The sequence below is a fragment of the Ammospiza nelsoni genome, chromosome 5 (assembly GCF_027579445.1).
Source record: "Ammospiza nelsoni isolate bAmmNel1 chromosome 5, bAmmNel1.pri, whole genome shotgun sequence".
Taxonomy (NCBI): Eukaryota; Metazoa; Chordata; class Aves; order Passeriformes; family Passerellidae; genus Ammospiza; species Ammospiza nelsoni.
In genome coordinates, this window is record NC_080637.1 from 20938911 (window position 1) to 20960927 (window position 22017).

The 22017-nt window shown below is 35.6% G+C and overlaps 1 protein-coding gene across 1 annotated transcript in view; it reads left to right on the forward strand.

Moving 5' to 3' along the window:
- GRM8 (glutamate metabotropic receptor 8) overlaps positions 1–21220 on the forward strand; it is a 319010-nt gene extending 297790 nt beyond the window's left edge. Inside the window, exons 10-11 of the mRNA XM_059472506.1 lie at positions 15365–15611; positions 20642–21220. Of these exons, the coding sequence (XP_059328489.1) occupies positions 15365–15611; positions 20642–20691 (297 nt within the window). The 3' untranslated portion in view covers positions 20692–21220. The remainder of the gene's footprint in view (positions 1–15364; positions 15612–20641) is intronic.
- Positions 21221–22017: the final 797 nt, after the last annotated feature.

Below are 22017 nucleotides of genomic sequence, written 5' to 3' on the forward strand. Positions count from 1 at the left end.
TGAGCCTAACATAGGGGTTGGTGAGGTTCTGCCAGTTAGAATAAGTATGGGTAATATATGCATTTGTATATCAAAAACATTTCAAGTTTACATATGACCAGCCCTAGTTAACTTATTTCCACTACAAATTAAAAAAAAAATTACAAAATTTGGTTCAGCCAACTTTTACGTACAAGTGGAGTTCCTAAACTGACAGCTAAATAAGAGACAAACAAGCTGTGATGTGAGCTACACCTGACAAGATATTATAGGATATTATTCCTCCACTGCAGAAAAAAACCAAACTATGAATAGTTTCCAGTATAGGAAAATCTTCAGTTAAAAACCATGGCATTTCTCATCAAACAGCTATTAGAAACATTTCCAGTGAGCTGTTTGTTTTTGACCAAATCAAACAGAAGTCTGTGGTCCTTAAGCATACTTTTTTAATCTTCCAGGACATTTTAGTAGGTTAAATACCTTATAGATGGAAGTTGTTGTTAGCTGCCATTTTGATCATTAATTGTGTTCTTAGGCTGTATCTACAAAGAATTGCAGACATATCCAGAGAGCAGAAAATAAAGTTAACCAACCCACACTCACATACCAAACCTGACTAATATAGTTACACTGGCAAAATCCCAACGTGTGGTTATGCCAGAAGAGGAAAGCTAATGTTAGTTTTGCATCTGTCGCTCAGTGAGGTGATGTAACTGTGCTGGCAGGAGAGTATCTCTTTTTGGCATACATTGAGGGGATTTGACAGCACAGCCCCAGCAGACTGGCTAGTGACAGAGGCTTTGTAGTTTAGACAAACATTAAATTTTGCATTGAAAAATGGTGATCTGGCAAGATGAAGTATTTAAGTCAGAATAGTCTAAGAAAGCAGTTAAGGGAACCAACAAGGTTGACTCTTTTGTCTGGCCACCATTTTGCAGGCTGCAGGCTGTATTCCAGCCCATTGAATCAGGTTCACTGAAAGCAAATTGATTATCTCATTAGTTTAAAAGAAAAAAGAGTGTTGATCCCTGTATTTAAATGCATTGGAACCATAACTAACAAATCTAGTGATGGTTCTTTTTTTTCTTTAATGACAGAAAATCGCTATCGAGTGACAGGCAATTGCATGGTCATGTTCCTTTTGGCATGCGATTGCTTTCTGTAATTTTGTTATACAATGGCAGGTATAAATTATAGTTTAAGAGTAGAAAAACCAAAAAATGTCTTTTAAAATTTATTTTAAGGAAGAGAAGTGAAAACTACCTTTTAGTTCTTTCACTTAATTGAGTTGGTTTTCCTCCAGAGATTGAATGTTCTATTTAATCATTACAGCAGCTGAGCAACAACAGTCTGAATATATAGGAATATAAACCAAAGGGATTTTCTGTTTAAAACATTGGCAACGTCTTAAAATATACAATCTCATGAATTCTAAGTTGTCTTTGAGCAATGGAGATGCAGTACTGAACAAAAGACTTCACATTAATAAGTAACGTTTATAAGTCTTTGAGGACTTGAAACCCTTAATTTATGTAAAATATTCAATTAAGATATACCATAAAAATAAAGATAATTGATTGAACTGATCAGAATCCCATGTATTTTACACAGGTTTCACCATATTTCATTGTTTTACTTTGAATACTAATTAATAATAACAATTATTGAGATAATTTTTATTTAGGTAACTTAAATATCCATACTTAGCAAATTAAATATAATTAATACAAATTAAAATATGCTCTTATCTCAGTCTTCATTTGTTCAAGAAGACAGAAGAAAGGTCAGAATGTCAAGCATATACCACAGAGACAAAGAAAGAAAAGTATTAATAAAGTCATTAGATTGTTCAGTAGCACCATCCTTTTTTTATTTCAGATAATTCAGCAACATGTCTTAATTACTACTACTACTACTACAGGACTTGTGAGGCAACACCTAATTATAACTACTACTATTATCTAATTTGTGGTGACACTTCTTCTTTTCCCATTTTCAGATAAGTAACTAGGTAGTAGTCAATTTTAAGAACATTTTTGAAAGCTATAAACATTTAGCTATATAAGAAAATCAATTTTTCTCACTTTGGGCCCTAGAAAAATCATTGAGCAAGCCCTCTAGAACAAATTTCTGGTGTCATGAAGGAGAAGAAATTTATTGGAAATACTCAACATAACTAACCAACCTGATTGCCTTCTTCAATGGAACGTGGGTATTTGTGGATGAGGGGAAAGCTGGGGATGTCGTTTACCTGGATTTTAGCAAGACTTTTGACACTGTGTCCTGCAATATTTTGATACCTAAGTTTAGGATGTTTTAGTCTTGATGGGTGTGCACCAGACAGGTAAGAGTCATTTAGCATAAAAGGGATCAGAGAACCATGGATCTATGTCATGCTCTATTTGAAGGCCACAGGAGGTCTGTTCTGGGACCTGTTTAACATCCTTACCCATGGCCAAATAGTAGATGGTAACAAACTGGGGTATAATTGCTGATTTGCTAAAGGAAAGGATTGTCATACAGAGACACCTAGACTGATGGAGGAACGAACCAACAGGAAACCATCCAAAATTAACAAGGCACAATGCAAAGTTTGGCACATGGAAAGCTAGAGACCTTGCAATGGTACAGGGTGAAAATTATGACTGACTGACAGGGTAGAAATTATGTAGAAAAGGCCGTGAAAGCCTCACAGGCATCAAACTAAGCCTGAGTTAAAAGACCCATGGTCACAAACAAGGCCATCAGCCTCCTGGGCTCTGTAAACAGAAGCAGATAGGTAAATTGAGGGCCAGGATTACATCTCTCTGCCTGGTCCTCATTAGGAGATACCTGAAATACTGACCTCCCAGCATGTTCTAAGAGACATAGCAATAGACTGGAGCAAGTTCAGCACAAGGACCATCATTATTGTTGGTGGCTGGCGCCCTTGCTCTGTGAGGAGAGACTGATGAAGCTGGGCTTCTTTAGCCTGGAGCAGAGACAGCTTTGGACAGAATGAACAGCACCCTTTGTGTCTAGATTTTGGTCACTGAGAGAATGGAGACAGTCCCTCCACAATGGGGGTGATAGGAGAGCTGGAATCCATGGACGTAAATTGAAACAAACATAATTTAGTCTGGCTAAAAGGAAAAATATTTTTCACTGTTAAGGCAGTGAAGTTCAAGTAGTTGCCCAGAGAGGCTATGCAGTCTCTCTTTATTCTTGGGGGTCTGAGAGACCTGACTGGATAAAGACCTGAGACACCATGTCTGACTGCACAGCTGGCCCTGCTTTGAGGAGAATGTTGGACTAGAGACCCAAGGACCCTTCCACCCTGACCTAACTATACTTGTAAATGAAACAAAGTCTTTTTAGAAAGAGTGCAATCAAATTATTCAGTTAAACTGATTTGGATTCTTGTATGGTTTTATGGATTTTCAGCTCAAGGTCTTGATTTGGTACAAAGCCTCTTTTTAGCAGAAGCCTCACACAAGGGATCAGCCATTTCCCTCCCAGCAGTAATGCTGACACCATCATAATAACACAGTAGATCAGAGTACTGCAGATGTTAAAAAGCTAAGAGATTATTTTACACCAATTTCTCATGGCTCAGGCCGACATATTCCCATATTTAGAGTTCAAGTTTGAAGAACTGGAAACTGATTTCAGGAAACTGAAATCTCTTGGTAGCTATACTTCACATTCTGCTTGAATCTAGGTCTGTTCTGCACTTGTAGATATCTTTTTAGGCTGACAACAAACCTCTCCTAGTCTTGTGGCAGATGATAACAGTGACTGTACAGGAAGTATTTCAGATTTCTGAAGGGAAACACACTGGCTTATCTTTGTACAGTGTTACCACAGCAAGAATAGATGAGTGTCTGAACATCCTGAAGCTGGTGTGCCAGATTCATCTTGTATGATTAACTGTAATTGTGAGAGTAACATAAATGTTTGTGTCACTCATATTTCCCCTGAGTATATTACAGCCAAGGCATACTAAAGTCAGCTCTGAATCAGTCACAAGTCCACCTTATTGTTGGTTCTGCAGTGCAATTCATACACATTTACTGCTGCATACCTTATAAGTTTCTATCTTCTGGCATTGCTCCCAGAAAAGTTAAGATGTTAGGGTTTTCATTTCAGTGTTAATATTCTTGACATGTGGGAATGACAGACAAAAAGCAAATGTTGGATGCTGACATCAGAGATATTCTAATGTTTAATTTAGTATGCAGCATCACATATTTTAATTACGTATTGTATCTATTATGCAGTATTACCCATTGTAATAGGTAACTGAGATTGTAGCTACTGAAGGTTCAAATATATAAATAATAATAACATATAAAAATTGTGGAGGGACTACACTGTATTCAGTCTTTTATTATCTGGGATAAGCTAATTGAAATCTCACCAGAGAAGGTTGCAGTTAAATAAAACAAAACCAAATAAAACAAAACCAAAAAACATGACAAAAAAAATCCTGCAAACAAACAAACAAGCAAACAAACAAAAAAAATCCCCAACAAAAAAGAATTAAAAAAACAAACAAAAAAACCCCAACAAACCAACAAACTGACCCAAAAAAACTATAATCAATTTATCCTGAACATACAAATAGCAAAAAGAAGGTGAAAGTTAGAAGCAGAGTTAGCATGGGCAGGGCAGAGGGATGAGGGGTGAAGGTATATAATGTCATCACTATTCTACCTTGTTGCTCTTCTGAGATTCTCTTCTGAGATAGCACAGAGATATTCCTATAAGAAAATATTGCACATTTTTTTGGGAGTCAGCAGAATCCTGCTCTGCCTTAAGAATCCTCTAGATAGACAAAGAAGAAATTTAAAACTTATCAGGATAGCACAGAACAAAACATGTTTATCATGCAACACAGGTTCATTCAAAAGTCTTATTTGAAAACTCTAATTTTGAAAGTCTTTTACAGTGGACTTTGAAAGAGTTGTGGGTCGGTTGTAGCACAGAATGTATTGTGTTTAGCCACATTCCTGCCCTCTGCATTGAATCTAAGAACCTGGTGTCTGCTTCTAAAATCCAGTTCAGGTTAGAGAGTGTTTTTTCCTGCTCCAGAGTGTGTTAGGGAATTCACAAGGACCTTCTGCAGTGAATAAATCTAACAAAAAATCTGTACTGGAGTAATGTCACAATCAATTACAGAATAAAATAAATCAGAATGACACCAAGGCAAGTAAACAGTCAAGTGAGACCTTTAAAGATTGGTATCAACAGAGAGGAAATAGTTTTGTAATATGCATATTTTTAACTCAAATTTATACTGCAATTTAGTTAATTTTGGTAAAATATCAGAAAATTAATGAAAAAATATTTTTATTAGTTTTTAAGTTTTAATCAATTCATCGCTTTGTGTAATACAGTGTAAATTCATTGAAGCCAAGGAAACAGCCATCAGTGGATTCATCTGGCTGCCATTAAATTTATTCTGACATAAGGAATGAACACAGCGAACATTTCTAGACAAGACTAGTACTTGAGTACAACTGTTGTAAGATTTCTGTTCACAAATTGCAATTGAAATGCTTGCTGAGGGCTGCAGGGACATGTTTGATTGTTTGTTTTTCTTTTTGTCATTCCGTTTTAGCTGCTTCCTTGCTCATTACTTTGTTCCCATTAGCATAATGTATTGATTGTGTTTGCACAGCTTTTCCTGCCAAAGGCTGCCCTTCAGTTGTACAGCCATTGGGGTAACCAGCTGTTACTTGTTTAAGCCTCCATCATTTTGTATGACAGAGTAACTTAATTATGCCCTGCTTGAAGATGCTAAATAAAATTATCTTCTGAGCAAGTGTACTTCACTTAATATTTGTCTCTATCAGGTACTTAAACTCTGACACTTAAGCTATGAGTGCTAAATAAGCAAACATATTTTAAAGCAAAACTGGTAGCAAGTTAATTATTACAGAGATAGAGGCTGCTTTACAGTATTTCTAGACACAGTTATCTCTTTAGCTCAGGTATTTTGCATATTTAAGAGACTTCAGAAAAAAAAGAAATTAAATGCAGTTAATAGCATAATAAACCACCATTTAAGGTTAACCTTTTTCTACGCTTTATGGGCATAGGTAATAGATCTTCAGTAAGCATTGGGAATTTTAAAAAGACAGAATTGTAATATTCTATGTATTTCAAATCTAGACAAGAAAAAATTCCTACTCAGTCATATATCCTAGTTATAAGAATGTGCCAGTCAACATCAATGGCCTTTGTGTCATACAGAACAATGAGTTCTTATTTTAATTCTGGTATTTGAATAAAATGCAGACAATACATTTTTATTTTATTGGCAACATCTTTCCTTAGTTCACTATAAGACAGTTTTCTTGCCTTCCCTTTTTCATCATGATACAATTCTGCATTTGAAAATGACAATTTTGGGGTTGCCAACTGGGTCCTTGAGTGTTAAGTGTTCTGAAATGCAGCTCCCGTGTTTTCAAAGGGATTATAATTGAAAATGTTTGAATTGGCATGAATTTATTTTAAATAGGCTACCTGCCACATTTGCTAGTTTTTTAGCTTTAGGGTAAATTCAATCTGCATTCAAAGTAGATACCTGAAGACCTAATTAATAACAAACCGCTTCTATAAAATAAATTTTTGTAAATGTGATAAAATTTCAAAAGTAACTAGATAGGTTATTCAAGTTAGAATGTATTTGACAAAAGAGAATTTTAATTTTGATGTATTTGAAAGTGATATGAAAGTCATTTGAATGCTCTTTGTAAATCTTTTAATAAAGGAGTATTTTTTTATCAAATAAGGTTGGAAATAAGGTTTTACAGAACACCCAGCTCCTGCTCAATAAATATGTATTGGAGGTGTGTTGTTACTAGAAAAAGGCTGCAGACTTTGTATTGCTGCAGGCTTTTGGAATATATTTTTTAACATTTGGAGCTTCTGATGGCTGTGGTAGCACTTGTCCAGCAGCGGGGAGAGCACTGCCAGGCTTGTTCCAGCTCAGGGCTCTGAACACCGGGCATGACAATGATCTAACAAACCTGCAAACCACTCACTAACAAAGTCACTGGGACTTAATTCCAATCAATAAGCAGGTAATGGGTGCAGATAGACTGAGTTTAGAGGAGAACTCATTTTAAAAAAGACGAAATAAGGACACAGTCATAGAAAATGTGTGAACACAACCTCAGCCAGATCCAAGACTAAGGGAGAAGGAATACCAGACATCAACATCAAAGTCTTAGGATTCGTAATTTCCCCTTCTTTCTATTTGTCTTGTGGGGGGCTAAATCTGATACCAGGTGTGTATCACTGGAGAAAAGGGATTAATACTCAAGTTTATGTGTATACAGATTTAGCTATATTATTACTGAGATTTTTCTGTAATGATGAAATAATCTGAAAAGACAAGCTAGTATGATTGTAACTGGATTAATAATAAGATTTGCTATGGGTTTCAGTAGGCTGTTAAGATTTTAATTAGATAAACATTAAATTCTTTGTTTAGCATTTTGTCAATAAGAACTCTTAAGTGTAACACAATATACCATAAAATCCTACTTGTACATTATGTTGAAGATTCAATTAATGCATAAATAGGACCTCGTTTAATTAATTTCATTTCTCAGTTTTTTCATGAACCACAGTGTTTTTCCGTTATGTTTTTACACTTTTTGGGTTTTTTTACTTTTGTTTTGAAATTCTTTTAGCTTAGCTTTACAAAAAATCAGTACTAAATTTCTGTTTGATCTTTTGGAGCTCACAATTCCTGAATATCAGGACTGACATACCCATTACAACAGACATGATAGAGATTAGTCTTTGGTCAATTACTGAAAACTGTGACTCTATTTGCAGTAAGGTTGATGAAACGTATGGCTCACATGGAATTTAAAAACCATAATACTGCAATAAATTGTGTGCTGTGCTATAATCAAGCTATATGATAGTGTAATATATGAGAAGAAAAATGAGTTATGAGAATTTAAAAGAAGAAATAAAAATCAATTTACATACTGATATTTTAAATTACTTTGAAAGTCTGCAAGGCAGTAGTTAGGATTTTCCATGATGTATATATCCTGAGGATGGGTCACAGTGAAGAATCAGATTTTAGTTCATTACTAGTTTAATATGACATTTTAATAAATGTTGCAGATGAAGTAAAGCTGAATATTTCTTTCCCTTCAAAAATATTGCTTATTTCCAATGAGCAGAATGTTTGATAATGCAACACTTGCTTGTCTAATCTTCTCCAGGTTTTGCCAAAAAGCAGCATAATTTCTGATGCCAGTGCTCTGTGATGTTATCTGTAAAAATGTCTACAGAGGTTACACATAAACAAAAAGCTTTTTGAAATTAGCAGTTTTGGAGGAGCTAAAGCATCTGACTCTGGCATATTGAAAAAAGCAAAGGGAAAAGAAGAAAAAACAAGGGATTAAACCAATCAAAAAATCTGGTTGTCTAGAATGTTATGCTAAGAGATTAGATTTGCCAATAGAAATGACAATGGACATTACTGTCTGCCATGTTAAGAAGATACCATGTTACTGTGAATCAAGGAATCACAGAAAAGCTTAGGTTGGAAGGTACCTTTAAAGATGATTTCATTCCAACCCCTCTGCCATGGGCAGAGACACATTTCACTGGGCCAGGCTGATCAGGGCCCCATCCAGCCTGGTCTTGAACACTTCCAGGGATGGGACAGTTGCAACTTCTCTGGGCAACCTGTGCCAGTGTCTCTCCCTCATGGCAAAAAAATTATTCCTTATGTTTGATCTAAATCTACCTACTTTCAGGATAAAACACTTTCCCTTACACTGCCACTATGGGCCTTGGTAAAATATCTCTCTCTCTCTCTCTTACACCCACCCCCCCACCTCATTCCCCTTTTAGAGATTGAAAAGGCACAAAAAAATCTCCTTGGACCCTCCCTTCTCCCTCCCCTTACAAATATTTCAGGTATGGTCAAAATTGGACTTAAGTGGAAAATCTGAACTGAAGTAGTTACCATAATTCAGTTTCTGAAATGCAGGTATATACATGTTCTACCAAGACTCCTCTGAGCTTTTATAGCTCCTCTCACATCCAAGCTTTAATGGAAGTTCATACTTTTTAAATGTGGCACACATTTAATTTGAAATCAGTTGTTAGTGCTTTCTTTTCTCATAACTTTGTGAAAGCAGCAGAAATTTAAAAATAAATTAGAGACTGTATGTTTTCTCAGGATTTGTTTTCTTCTGCTGTGTGAAGAATCATAGTCTACATTTACTTGAGATAATAATCTTTTAGGTGTTGTAGTTTCATTTTGTGAGAAGGCTTTCACTTTTCTTCTTTCAACTTCATTTTAATTGCTAGTTTGGTAAGGAATGTTTTCAAAATGCTAAAGGATATATAAGTACCATAGCTTCCCATGTTTTCTAACTGAACAAATGTTTGAAGAAGACTCACTCAGTGAAGTTTATCTTATACCTGGTAAATAATCTTGTTATATAAGCCAAACAATGACTGACTTGTTCCTGTTATGTACAAGTTTTCCTTCAAAAATTTTTCTTCCCACAGATCAAGACAGAAAAGTATGTTTTGCAGTGAAAGCAATAAAAGCCTGTAGGTGTAGGCTTATGGGGTTCTGCAGAGAAGCATGAATCCTCTGGTTAGTTTTTGGCTCCTTGTCAGCATTGTTACCTCCTGTTTACATTCTCCTGGTTTCAAATGTATTTCATATATATTTTCTGTATCCAGGCTTTTCCTTGTGTCTTTTTGGTGTGGAATCCATTGCATGGCTTTTCTTTCTAATTTGTGAACAGGACTGCGAAATATAATTTTTGTCAGCCAGTCAACTCTTCAGCAAGCAGCAACACACACAAAAGTAATTGTAGTGTATGGCATGTGCATTATTTTAAAAGAAGAAAAGGACTGTCTTTTTTCTAAGCCTTCTATGTTCTGCAGCACATGGAAGATGGCTATGAATGCTTTCAGTGTTTTCCTGGGAATAAAAAGACTCATGCTGTCTCCACCATAAAGAAAGAAGGCCCATTTTCCTGTCTTTCCCAATATGAGGGATGCCTGTAGATAGATGATATGTATCTTCATTTTATGATGTATCATTTATCTCCTGGATAGAAATGATCTGGTAAGGTTTCTAGCAGCTGAGAATGAAGGGAAGTCTAGAAGGAGGGAATGTTATCAAAAAAAATCTATTGGCAAAAATATCTTGCTGCAGTTCTGTCCTTATAACATGAAACTAGCTGAAGCAACCAAGATTCACATAAGAGACATGTAGAATTTGATAACAAGGATAAAGGAAAAATTAAATCATAACTCAATCTTCTGCTCTGTTACTAGCAATGTGCGACACGTTCAAGAGTGTCTGTGTTTATCTGTCTCAGCAGGATGGTTCAAACTCCAGTGTTTGATACCAAGGCTATTGCTCTATCCTGTGGAGAAAGAGACTTCTAAAGGGCAAATTGTATAGAATTAGTCAATGAGAGCCATTAGACCAGCTGTGTCCTTTCAAACATCCACTTCTCTTTGGACTGCAAGTAGCTGAGTTGAGTCTATGCTAGGCACACTCATAGTTTGAGATGTACCAAGACTTCCCTCAGTGATTTAGCACTTCACTTACTGCTGGACTTTTTTTCATCTGTGTTACAACTACTGGGAGTTAGAGAGCTTGTGCCAAAGTGGAAAATACATTAAATTTACTCAAGACATCACAATAGCCCTATGCTTTTCCAGGATATACTATTAGAACCAGATTAGGGAACAGTCTGTTCTCTATTTGACTTATTAAACCTGAGTAGAAAAAGAGAAAAATAAATAGCATGAGAAAATCAGCAATTCTCGATAGTTTCTGAATATTATCTTATATGTAAAAATAGGGGAGGACTCAAAAGAGGGAAGCAATCTGGATAAGGTTATGACATTGCTACTTTTTTTTTTCCTTTAGTGAAAGTGTGAACTTTGTGTTGAACTTTGCCTCAGCAAGCACCAAACAGATGAGACACTGCTGGGAACTTGAGGGATATTTTATTTCCTAGCAGTGAAGCCTGGCTGAGAGGCAGTCATTCAGCTACCTGCATTGGGACAATCCAGTGTGCACACCTGCTTTGATGCATAGAAATTTGTTCAGCTTTCCAAGGAGGCAATTCAGTTTCAAGTACTTTGAAACTGGAGAACTCATTAGAGTATCTGTGTTTTATTAAAATAGCATGTTTCATTGGCGCAATGTTTCCTGTGGAATGTTTTCGGTTTCAAAGTAGAAAGACACGCATAGTCCTAGAATCAATGGCCATTATCTATTTTAGCTGCTGAGTTAGGATAATCTGAAGGTTATATTACCAAGCCTGTAGGAAGCTTCTGATGAGGAAGGGGTCCAGGTCACTTGTGGGATAGAGAAATCATGTGTCTGAGCAGGGATCTGAATCTTTTTCACAAGGAACTGTCTATTGTGATGGATCCTTTGTCAATTGTGGAGGTTACATAAATTGTACATAAAAAGTGTCAGTTCTGGGGTGGGGTTGAGGTGGAGGATAGAGACATGAAGGTATTTAGGCCTCAAGTATTTCCCATAGTTTAAAGGGTGTTTTTCCTTGCACTACCATGATTTTAGTTTTCTGACATATCCTTTGACTGTCAAGAACAAGGAGAATAGATATAGCAGTCTTTGTTACATTTGTGAAAGGCATTATCAGACAAAAAGTTTGTAGTTCAGAAGGGATTTTGGTGTGAGGAGTGCTGAAATTCATTTCTGTGTAACTATGAATCATTGTAAAAAGGGACCTTTATTCTTCTGTAACTTCAAGTGAGCTACCACTGTGAGACACATGAAAAATTATTCAGACCTCATATCTTATTAAACTGAACTACTTTTGTTGCTCCATTTCTCCTTATTTTTAGAGCATCTAATTCTGTAAAAGTTACAGGTAGTTATGTTCCCAGAATAATAAAAGTACCCAGAATGCACAGCCATGAAACATCATAGTCCTCTTGTCAGGAATAAAACAAGTAAGAGTCAGACAAAAGTCAAACCAAGTGTGTGTGGTATCCTGTTTGCTAGACTTGGGCTTCATTGGGCTGCAAGAATAGGGATTCGCAAGAAAAGAAGGATAAAATGCAAGAGATATTGCCATCCTATAAACAGATTCTCAGCCTTCAAATGATCACTTGAAAAAGTAGTAGGGCTTGTTGAGATAGGACAAGGGGTAGTGGTTTTAAAATTAAAAGAGTGTTGATTCAGACTAGGCATTTTTTTATGATTAAGGAGGTGAAGCACTGGAACAGTTTAGCCAGAAGAGGTGGTAAATGCCCCATGCCTGGAAACATCCATGGTCAGGTGCTCTGAGCAACCTGATCTAGCTGAGATATCCCTGCTCACTGAAGGGGTGCTGATCTAGAGGTCCTTTAAAAGTCACTTCCGACCCAAATTATTCTTTGATTACAGTAGGAAAAGGAATCAGACTCAGACTCTCAACTCAGCCTTCAGCTGAGAATGCAATTGCATTAGCCTATGAAATCAGATAGTTGTATGCACACCCACAATGTGTTTGTGTAAGTGTATGTTCAAAGCCTTTCCCTCAAGATTGAGCAAGTGTCTCAAAATCCTTTTCTCACTGGCTTCATTAAAGGGTAAGTAGTAAGAGGGATCCATGAAAAACAGGATCCCTGAGTCTGAAGCTCTTTAAAAACTATAATCACTCTTTGAAAATTGTCCTGTCAGAAAACTCCCAGTTCACCCTAGTGTTGATATTTCAATAACTATAGTGGCTGGTTCAAAACCACAGAAATCATTAGAAATAAACCCCATTGCATATGAACTGTAATCAGCAATATGAAACTAACTGATTTGGATTTTTAAAAGATGCTCTTGTGCTGGTCAGCGGTTAAGTCCACAGAAAATAGATTAGATGTAATTATATATGTAATGAAAAATACCTGTGCTGAAGCCCTTAGGATCTTACTTTTTCAGTTTATGATGAGATTCAGAGTTGTTTTACTTAGGTACCTTAGTTGAATGTAAACCTTCAAGCTGACATTGACACACTAAGAGAAATCTCTTTAATAAGATCTTGGCATCGTGGCATCTCTTATTGCTAGAAAGATCATTGAGATCTCCTATAATGTATAAATTTGTTAATGTTACTAATAAAATAATGCACATATTTTATCCTATAACATTTGGAGCTTTATCCTTTTTATCATATCACTCTTACACTGAACCATGAGAGAAAGACAATTGTTAGAACTTGAGTACTTGATAAGAAATAAAAACCCCAAAATATATTTAAATGCCAGGCATTGTTACAGAATGCGTGGGTGAGGCTTAAGTAGCACTTAACTGCCATGACTTGGATTTTAAAAAATGGTAAGGCTTCAAAAATAATTTTTATTGGAATTTCCATACACAGTACAGTTTTTAAAATGTATTGCTTACAATGATTTCAGTTTTGAAAATCCCATCAGGAAATATATTCATGTTTAGGAACCAAATACTTTTGCTTTTGCATGCCTCTTAATTAAATGCTTAACCCTAAAAGCCACTGCTGAACCAGTTTGTTTGGAGATCAGTCCATTTGGTTCAGGGAGAAACAGACATGTGCATTGGTGTGTCTGCATGTGAACATGCATCTGCACAGAGGTCCTTCCACAGAAGTCTGAAAAAACTTCCTTATTAGTGTGGCCATGTCATGTTTTCATTAGAAATGTTCATGCACAATATAGCTCTGCTTTCAGGCAGACCACTGTCATTTTGGAGGTTGATAGGAATAGAATTATTTCACTGGTGTGAGGAAAGAGTATGTTATTTCCTCACTTACTGAATTGATGTGTGATTGAAATGAAGGAAGGTGTTACTCCTGTACCTTTCCTCAGCACAACAGACAGTCCTGATTGTCTTTTCAGGCTGGTGCTGCCCCTGAAAGCGGGTTGAGCTTTTTACAGATATTCAGGAATTTTTAATGTTTTCCTGAAGACTACACTGGGCTATGCTTCTTTTTATGGTAGTATTTGGCATAGTATTTGTATTTCTGTGCAATTATACAGTTACTTAATAAGGTCATTCAGAATCCATGTTTTTTTCTTACCTAAGATTGCTTTATATGAGAGAGCGCAGTTTATTTGTGATCCCTAAGGAGAAAGTATCTAATGGAAAAACTTTGTAGGCTGAAAGACATTAAATGGTTTGGCTATAATAGTGCACAACAGTTTATTATATCTCTACTTTTCTGCCAAGGGCCAAGTCACCCAAGGGCACTTCATAAACAATGATGATCTGAAGATGACATTGCAGACAGACTTACCATCTTATCTTCAGGTTAATGTGATAGTGTTGGCCAGTGCTTAAAATCATGCCTGACAACGTCACTGAATCATCTATGAAGGCACTAAGCATGTTTTTCTTCAGTATCTTTTCCAATATAACAAGGATTACTGAGAGATTTCCTACTTAACACAGAACTGTAAAGTATTTTTTGTTCATAATATGGCTAATAAAAAATAATTTCCTAAAAAGAAATAACTGTTGAGCAGAACTACAATTAGTATTGGTAATATACTAGCTAAATACTTCATCAAACAAATTTCTGTCTGCTGTTCTCAAGGAGTGTTTATTGGCATTTTCTCTTATAGTATTATGGAATACCAGAGTTACCTTCTTTTTGTAGATGATAAGAAAAAATAAACAGACTCACTCTGAAATGCCAGATTTTTCCTTTCTATTTTTCCTTTCTATCTATAGGGAACTGAGATCTTCTGTGAGATAATTTCATGGTTCCTCAATTTTCTGATTTCTTAGTTAGGACCATGACATATTAATAACTTTATTGTGTGCCAACAGAACATTGTGATTAGAATTCAAAAGTAGGATGGAAAACAAACAAAAAACCAAAAAAATCAACCCTCCAACACCATCAGGAATATTCAAGCATCACTATGAAAAGCTAATTTTTTTTTCAGGCTTGAAACTCAGAGTATATAAAAGATTCCATTAGATTCTGCATTATGCTGCTGTCAGTTGAGCCATGCTGCACACACTGTTGAATCACCGTGTGGCATATTGGTGTAGAGGGTTCTGTCTGTTAAAGTAGATGACACAAGGCTAACTCTATTGTCATTCCTGTCTTCTTGTCCAGACATACTGGTTTGGTTTTTTTTTAATGTGTTTGTTGCACCATCTTTCTTACTTTTATGAGAATGAAGTTTCATGAATATTATGTTGTTTCTACCACCTACTCTTAAGGTTATGAACCCAACAGGAAACAGCCATACTTGGCTATAATTAAAAACAACCAAAGCCAAAGGTCCTTTTGATGTTCCTTTTCCACCTAGTACTTTTAAGATAGCTACTTTGTTTTCCTTCTTGAATTAAATTAATACAACAATGATTTTTTATGTTGTTTCTTTTCTTCCCCAGATGTACATCCAGACAACAACACTGACTATCTCCATGAGTTTAAGTGCTTCTGTGTCTCTGGGCATGCTCTACATGCCCAAGGTTTATATTATCATTTTTCATCCAGAGCAGAATGTTCAAAAACGGAAGAGGAGCTTCAAGGCTGTGGTGACAGCTGCTACAATGCAAAGCAAACTGTCACAGAAAGGAAACGACAGACCAAATGGAGAAGTCAAGACTGAACTGTGTGAAAGTCTTGAAACCAACAGTAAGTCATCTGTAGACTTGGTCAAGAGTGGCAGCACATCTTAATAGATGTACGTTCACAAGAATGCACTTTCTTTTAATAATAAACTTAATTATTTTTGTTGCTTGTTCTGCATGAATCCAGAGATGTGTCAGAATTCATGTACTGCTGAATGCAGGAATGTCTAGAGCTGTTTCAAAGAAATTCATTTTCACAGGAGGCTAGTAGAAAACAAAAAGCACAAGCAGATTTTGAAACGCCACATCTTTTAAAAATTGTTTGTTTTAGCTAGTGCTATTTTGATGTGTTGTACATTGCTGTGCCAGTGGTATGTCCTGACAGTTCATGAGGTGTATTTATGGTCATCATTGTATATTCAAAACTCAAAGGCTGTTAAAAAAAAAAAACTACAATGAAAACAGCTAGCATTGGTTTTATTTTGCAGTCAGATATGGAAGAGAAAATAATGCTTCTTACCTTTCTACCTTCATATTTGTTGGATTGTTCATTTTTCACAACTCATGAGTAACACTTCCCAGCATAATGCTTCCCATCCAGGTTTTTGTTCTGGTCTCACTCATCCTGGTACAAAATCATGATAATTTGTGTGAAGCTTAATTAAAACATGTTCTGATATATCATAGATTTTTAAGGGGAAAAAAATTCTTCCCCATGTCAGGAAAGTTCTTGAATCTTGCTACATCTCAAAATTGCTGTGGTACAGATAAAAACAGAAGTTATAGTTCTCATTCCACCACATGACAAACCATTTTATAAACTAGACTTCCTAATAACAATAATAATCAACAATGACCAAAGACATTAAGCTTATACCCAGTGCAGAGAAATTGAGAATTTTTTTCTTCTGAAAAAACAATGTCACATTAGATGGGTAGCAGCTGTGGCAGCTAAGCATTTCAGTCATTTTACTGCAAACAACATGGTTTATTTTTAATTTTTATTGCTTTTGGATGATATTGGTGTTTAAGTAGTACTGTTTTGGTTAAGCACATTGAGACAAGCCAGTACCAAGTTTGCATTAAATTATTGTACTTATTTCTGATAAATGAATACCCCTACTGAAATCTATCAGAGTTTGCCAGATTGAAGACTATATAAAAGTAGTCCATAACTCCACCATACTATATTATACTATGCTTGCTGATGCATGGAGGACACTGGGTGCAAACTGTTTCACTGGAAAAACTCACGACCCTTCAAAATGTGTAAAACTGCTAGAGTGAGCTATGGGCTTATAGAGCTTCAGATTGAGATATGTAACAAAGGACAAACAAGAAAGGCATAGAAATTATTTGTGGATCAAATAAAAGAATAGAAGTATGAAAGACTCCGTAATTTTGCAACTCTTCAGAAAACTCAGAAGGAAAAAAGGAAAAGAGACATGGATTTTGCTGAGTGTGAAAAATTATAAACTTCCAAGGAGAGGTTAAAGCAGGGTTTTCAGAGTGGGGTGAGAAAGAGTGTTAATAAGAAAGTCTTGGATATCTGATGTTTATCTACTGTACCTAATTAAGAAATGCTGTGACTGAGATTTCTTAAACTATGACTATGCATAATTCATAGAAACAGATGCTACAGGAAGCAAGTCTGCTTCTCAAATAGTCCAATACTGCAGGGTAATGCTTATTAACTGTGCTCTAAACATGACTTTAACAGTAACACACCTATATAATTCTGAGCTCACTAGGAGTATATCCTGACAAGGTTTTCATCCATCATAATGCTTCATAGGCAAAAATTCAGTCAAGTCATCTGCACTCCAGAAAGCTCTCCCTATGTAATTGAGTTCTAGGCCTTAAGATGGGTTTCTCTCTTCCCTGAAATACTTATTGTCAAAGCATTTGACAGTTCCTGTGCATTTTAAGTGCACAGTGCAGCATAAGTCCTTTTCACTGTGTCACTTGTAACAACTTCTCAGCACCACAAAACCTCTTGCAGTGACTGCATCTAAGATAGAGCTTTCTTTTCAGTGATAGCATATGAAGCTGATTGCAAAGTATCAGTCTACTTCCAGTATACCAGAAGTGAGCAGTGATTGTTTCCCCCCTTTACCAAGCACAAACACTAGAAATGATAGCAGTGCTCATAACTAGGTGAGAAACAGGATGCGATAGTCATGTAATCCCTTTTGCTTCCCAGCCAGAGACAACTCTGCTCTATCTAGTTTGTCCTGTTCCATGTAACACCCATTGTTCTGTGTTGTCTTCCACATGAATATGTTCATGGGTTTATTTGTGGGAATAGGTCCATATTCAGTGAAAAATAAATTGTTTCTGGGAAAAAGGATTAAAAAAAACTATCCAGGTGTGGTTACAGAAGGCAATGACAAGTACATTAAATGAATATAGGTCAGATCATAATAATCATTCTACATTGCTCTTTTATTTTTTTCTTTTTTTTGTTTCAACAGCAAAGTAGCAACTGGAGCTATAAAAGTGTGTTTATTCTCAGAAATATTTTGAGCCAATTCCATTACTTTTTCTGGCCATCTAGGCTTGCCAAATGTGGTTCACGTTATTATTGTGAAATGCTAACAGTCTTAAAGAGCAGGACACCAGCTGCTGAAGCTTTCAGATCCCCAATCATGAACTCTAGACTAATTCCACAGAACTAAAAAGACACACGCAATATTTATAAAGTAAAAAACCACAAAAACTGTTTGGAGATGAGATTAGTTTTAATATATTTCAAACCGCTGTCTACATTAAATTCCTGCATTATAATTTTTTAAAGTAACAACACTGAGAACTCAACTGGATAATTTTTGTTTCTTGATCAACTCTATATTAATTCTATCAAAACTGTTTACTTCTCAGATACACAACAAAGTTTCAGTAATTTAAAAAATTATATCAGCTAAGGTGTGTTAATTACTATTTTTGTATTTTATATTGTATTCCTGCAAATGTCCTCACATAATTCAGCTTACTGAGTTGTGATAGATCTGATTATGTTACATTGCTGTGGGCTAAAAACAAGCACATGTAAACTTATCAGAGAACTCAACTCAACTCAACTCATACAGGATAATGTGGTAGTCTAACTTAACCTGATCATGTATCTGACCCTACTTTCAGGGAAAGGGAAAGAAATAAGCTCTGATCTTTCTATCCTTTTGTTCCCAAGCGTGCAGAGTTTGCAGATGAACATTTATCTGTTATTTATTAGCTGGGAAAAAAACATCCTTCTATGCTTGAAGATCCTGGTGCCATTTCATTAGTCCTGCATTATTTTGAGTAGGAACTCAGCAGGCCAAAAGAAAAAATAGAATCCTCTCAGAAATCCAGCTGTGGGAGCATGAGAGAGTTCAGACAAGAGCAGTACATCCCATTTGAAAGATCTGAAAGATGTAAATTAGGCTATACTTGCTTCAAGTGTCCCAATCCATGCAAATAAAGCTATTTCATGCTGGTGCTCGAATATTGTGATCAACTATGAGAAAGACTTGCTTTGTGTGCCAAAAGCAGTCCTTTCATGAATTAGCTTTTTCTAGACACAAAGTACTGGAACTACCTGTGCAAGTGAAAGTAAGAAAAATTACATTTTGCAGCTTTTGTTTGATTATTCATGCTTATATATATATATTCTTAGGCGAAAGGATTATCGTAATATGTGAATTAAATAGTCTGGTTCTGGTGTGTCTTAAAAAATGGCAGATGCAGTGTTAGATTTAAATTGCTTTGCAAATCTAAGAAAACATGACAAATATCAAGAAGTAAACTTAGTTATACTAACCACTATTAATTTGCATCCATTTTAGTGATCCTTTATTTAGTTTAATCCATGATGCAGAAGAGAGAAACTGTCATTGCCCAGTTTCTGTAGTCTGTTCTTCACAAATCATCAGACTGTTGGGCTGAATTTAGGAGTTAGCATAAAGAATGCTTTTCCTATCTATCTCAGCTGTTCTCACCAGACTGTATATAGAAAAAAGAAACAAATTGAAGAAAGGTATGGAAATAGAAAATTTGAATCTATAGACCAGGAAACTTTTTTTGCCGTCCCGTTATTTTCATCTTGCCAGCTGCAATCTTCACTATCATAAGCAGAACATGTCTGTAGCAGATGGAATATAAAACATATTTAGAAAGTCAAATTCCTCTTTATGCAGTGTAACATAGACCTTATTATAGAGAAATAAGAGACTCAGTCCCCCATCAGCCTGATTTTCCATGTACCCAGCTGATTTAAAATTAGAGAACTAACTATGAGACCTGATGTAATCACTTTTCTCCTCCAACCATTAAATTAACCTTGACTGATATGACTTGAGTCATATTTTTATAGCATATTTTTTTATATTTCTTAATAGCAAGGATGTAAGGGCTAGAACCTGAAACAAACTTTCTTAAGATTCCTAGTTGTTTAGTTTTGCAATAGTGGAGCTGTTTAATTCTTTCAATATATTGCTTCATTCTGATCAAGGAGTATCAGCTTAGATCAAAAGAAGACATGATCAGCTGGCCATCAACATAAGGAGACCATAATTTTCTCCAGATAATATGTTCTGTAGGGACTATCTGCTCAGTTTCTCTAATTTGGAAAGGGTTAGGCTTTGCTCCTTTCAAGGAGCATACGGCTCTTTTTGGATGGACAAACCACCACTAACTGCAATGTTGTCTTCAAACAGTAGAAGAGAAATAAAAATCCAGTCTCTAAATTAAAACATTTTTGTATGGAATTCAGACAAAATAACACAAGGTGTTGAAATTCTGTTGTGGGTATGCTGAAACCACTCATCGTTTTTCCTTTCTATTGACCTCTGCTTTCCCAAATCATAGAAAAAATAAATTGTCATGAAGACAGAAATTGAGATCCAGTTTATATACTGCTTACATACATCCTTATACATTCTTTATTCCATGAACATGGACCATATTGTTTGGAAATATAGCAGGACATTGTCTGAATTCAAATGCTAAATATGATTTTTTTCCTTCTCTCTTGATTCTAAAAATCCTGAACTTTGTTTTTTTGTTGTTGTTGTTGTTGTTTGTTTTTGGTTTGTTTCTTTTTCGTTTGATTTACAGCCTCCTCTACCAAGACAACTTATGTCAGTTACAGCAATCAGGCAAACTGAGCAGGGATGAAATTCACTGGAAGATCTGCAGGACTGGATCTTGCAAACATAGACTTTACCACCACCAGAATTCAGTCTTGAAAATATCAGTAGTCTACATTCAAATCAATAGTCAGTCTCCTAAAGAACAAGGATTAAACACAAGCAAAAGGCAAAAAGAGACAGGGGAAGGAAAAGTCCAGTTTTATAACATAGAGACAGAGTGTCAAGCTTCTGAACTGTTCACTCACAAAAAGAAGCAAATCACAAATGGAAGCAAATCACAAAAGGAAAACAAATGTTAGCTTGTGAAAAAAAATGCTGTTGAAATAAATAATGTCTGATGTTATATTTGTAAGTACTTTTTTGTGATTGTGACAATTTCCTTTCCTGTCCTACATTGTTCAACTCGTAAAAGAAGATGAGTTTGTTTCTTGTGACAGCTGACTGAATTAAGTCCTGGGTTATGCTAAAATAAATGCAATGGTCAATGCATGCTAATTTTTATACAAAATAATTTATTTCTAATAATAAAGGAATGTTTTGCAAATGTTGAGACTTGTTTTGTTGCAGTTTTAAGCAAAAAAAAGTCCTTACACTGTTGTCTATTGTTTGTTTAGAATGTGCAGTAAAGGTGGGTGTACAAATAAAATAATAATCATGGCATCAGAAGAATGCAGTGTAAACTCTAAGCATGTGTGTATGTATGCGTGTATGTGTGCACCTGTGTGTGTACATACGTGCATGCCTGCCTGCATGCGTGTGTGTGCGTACTCTGCAGTGTGTGAATTTATTTGTTCAAAGCTTTGTGACTATATTTTATAATGGAAGGATTTTTTCCCCTCTTCTTACCCTCAAAGTAAGTTCATTTTATATGTTTGTAAAGTAAAGGAGTCCTGATAGTAATTATTTTGTATGATTGTATTATATTTTTGAGTCTCCACTAATAATTTTGATCCTTTTCATTTCTGGAACTTAGAGTTTGTAAGACTTTATGACAGCTAGACTGGATTAAGCTGAAAGTCTATTCAGCCTAGTATCCTGTCGCTGACAGGAGAATGTAGCAGATGCATATCTCAATAAAGGTGACTTTGAAATAACAGAAGAGAAATCAATGAAGAATTTGGAAAACAGTAGCCTAGTGAATATATGTACTATTGCCTTATAAATACTTACAAATCAAAGAAATAAATGCCAATCTAATCTTCTTCACATCTTCTAATTCCCATCATTGTGTGAGGTTAGAAAGAACTATGCAAAGAGAAAGAGGAAATTACATTTATATCTATTGTGTTAATGAACCCCTCCAAATAATTAAAAAAATACAGATAGTGACTGTCCCCTGTG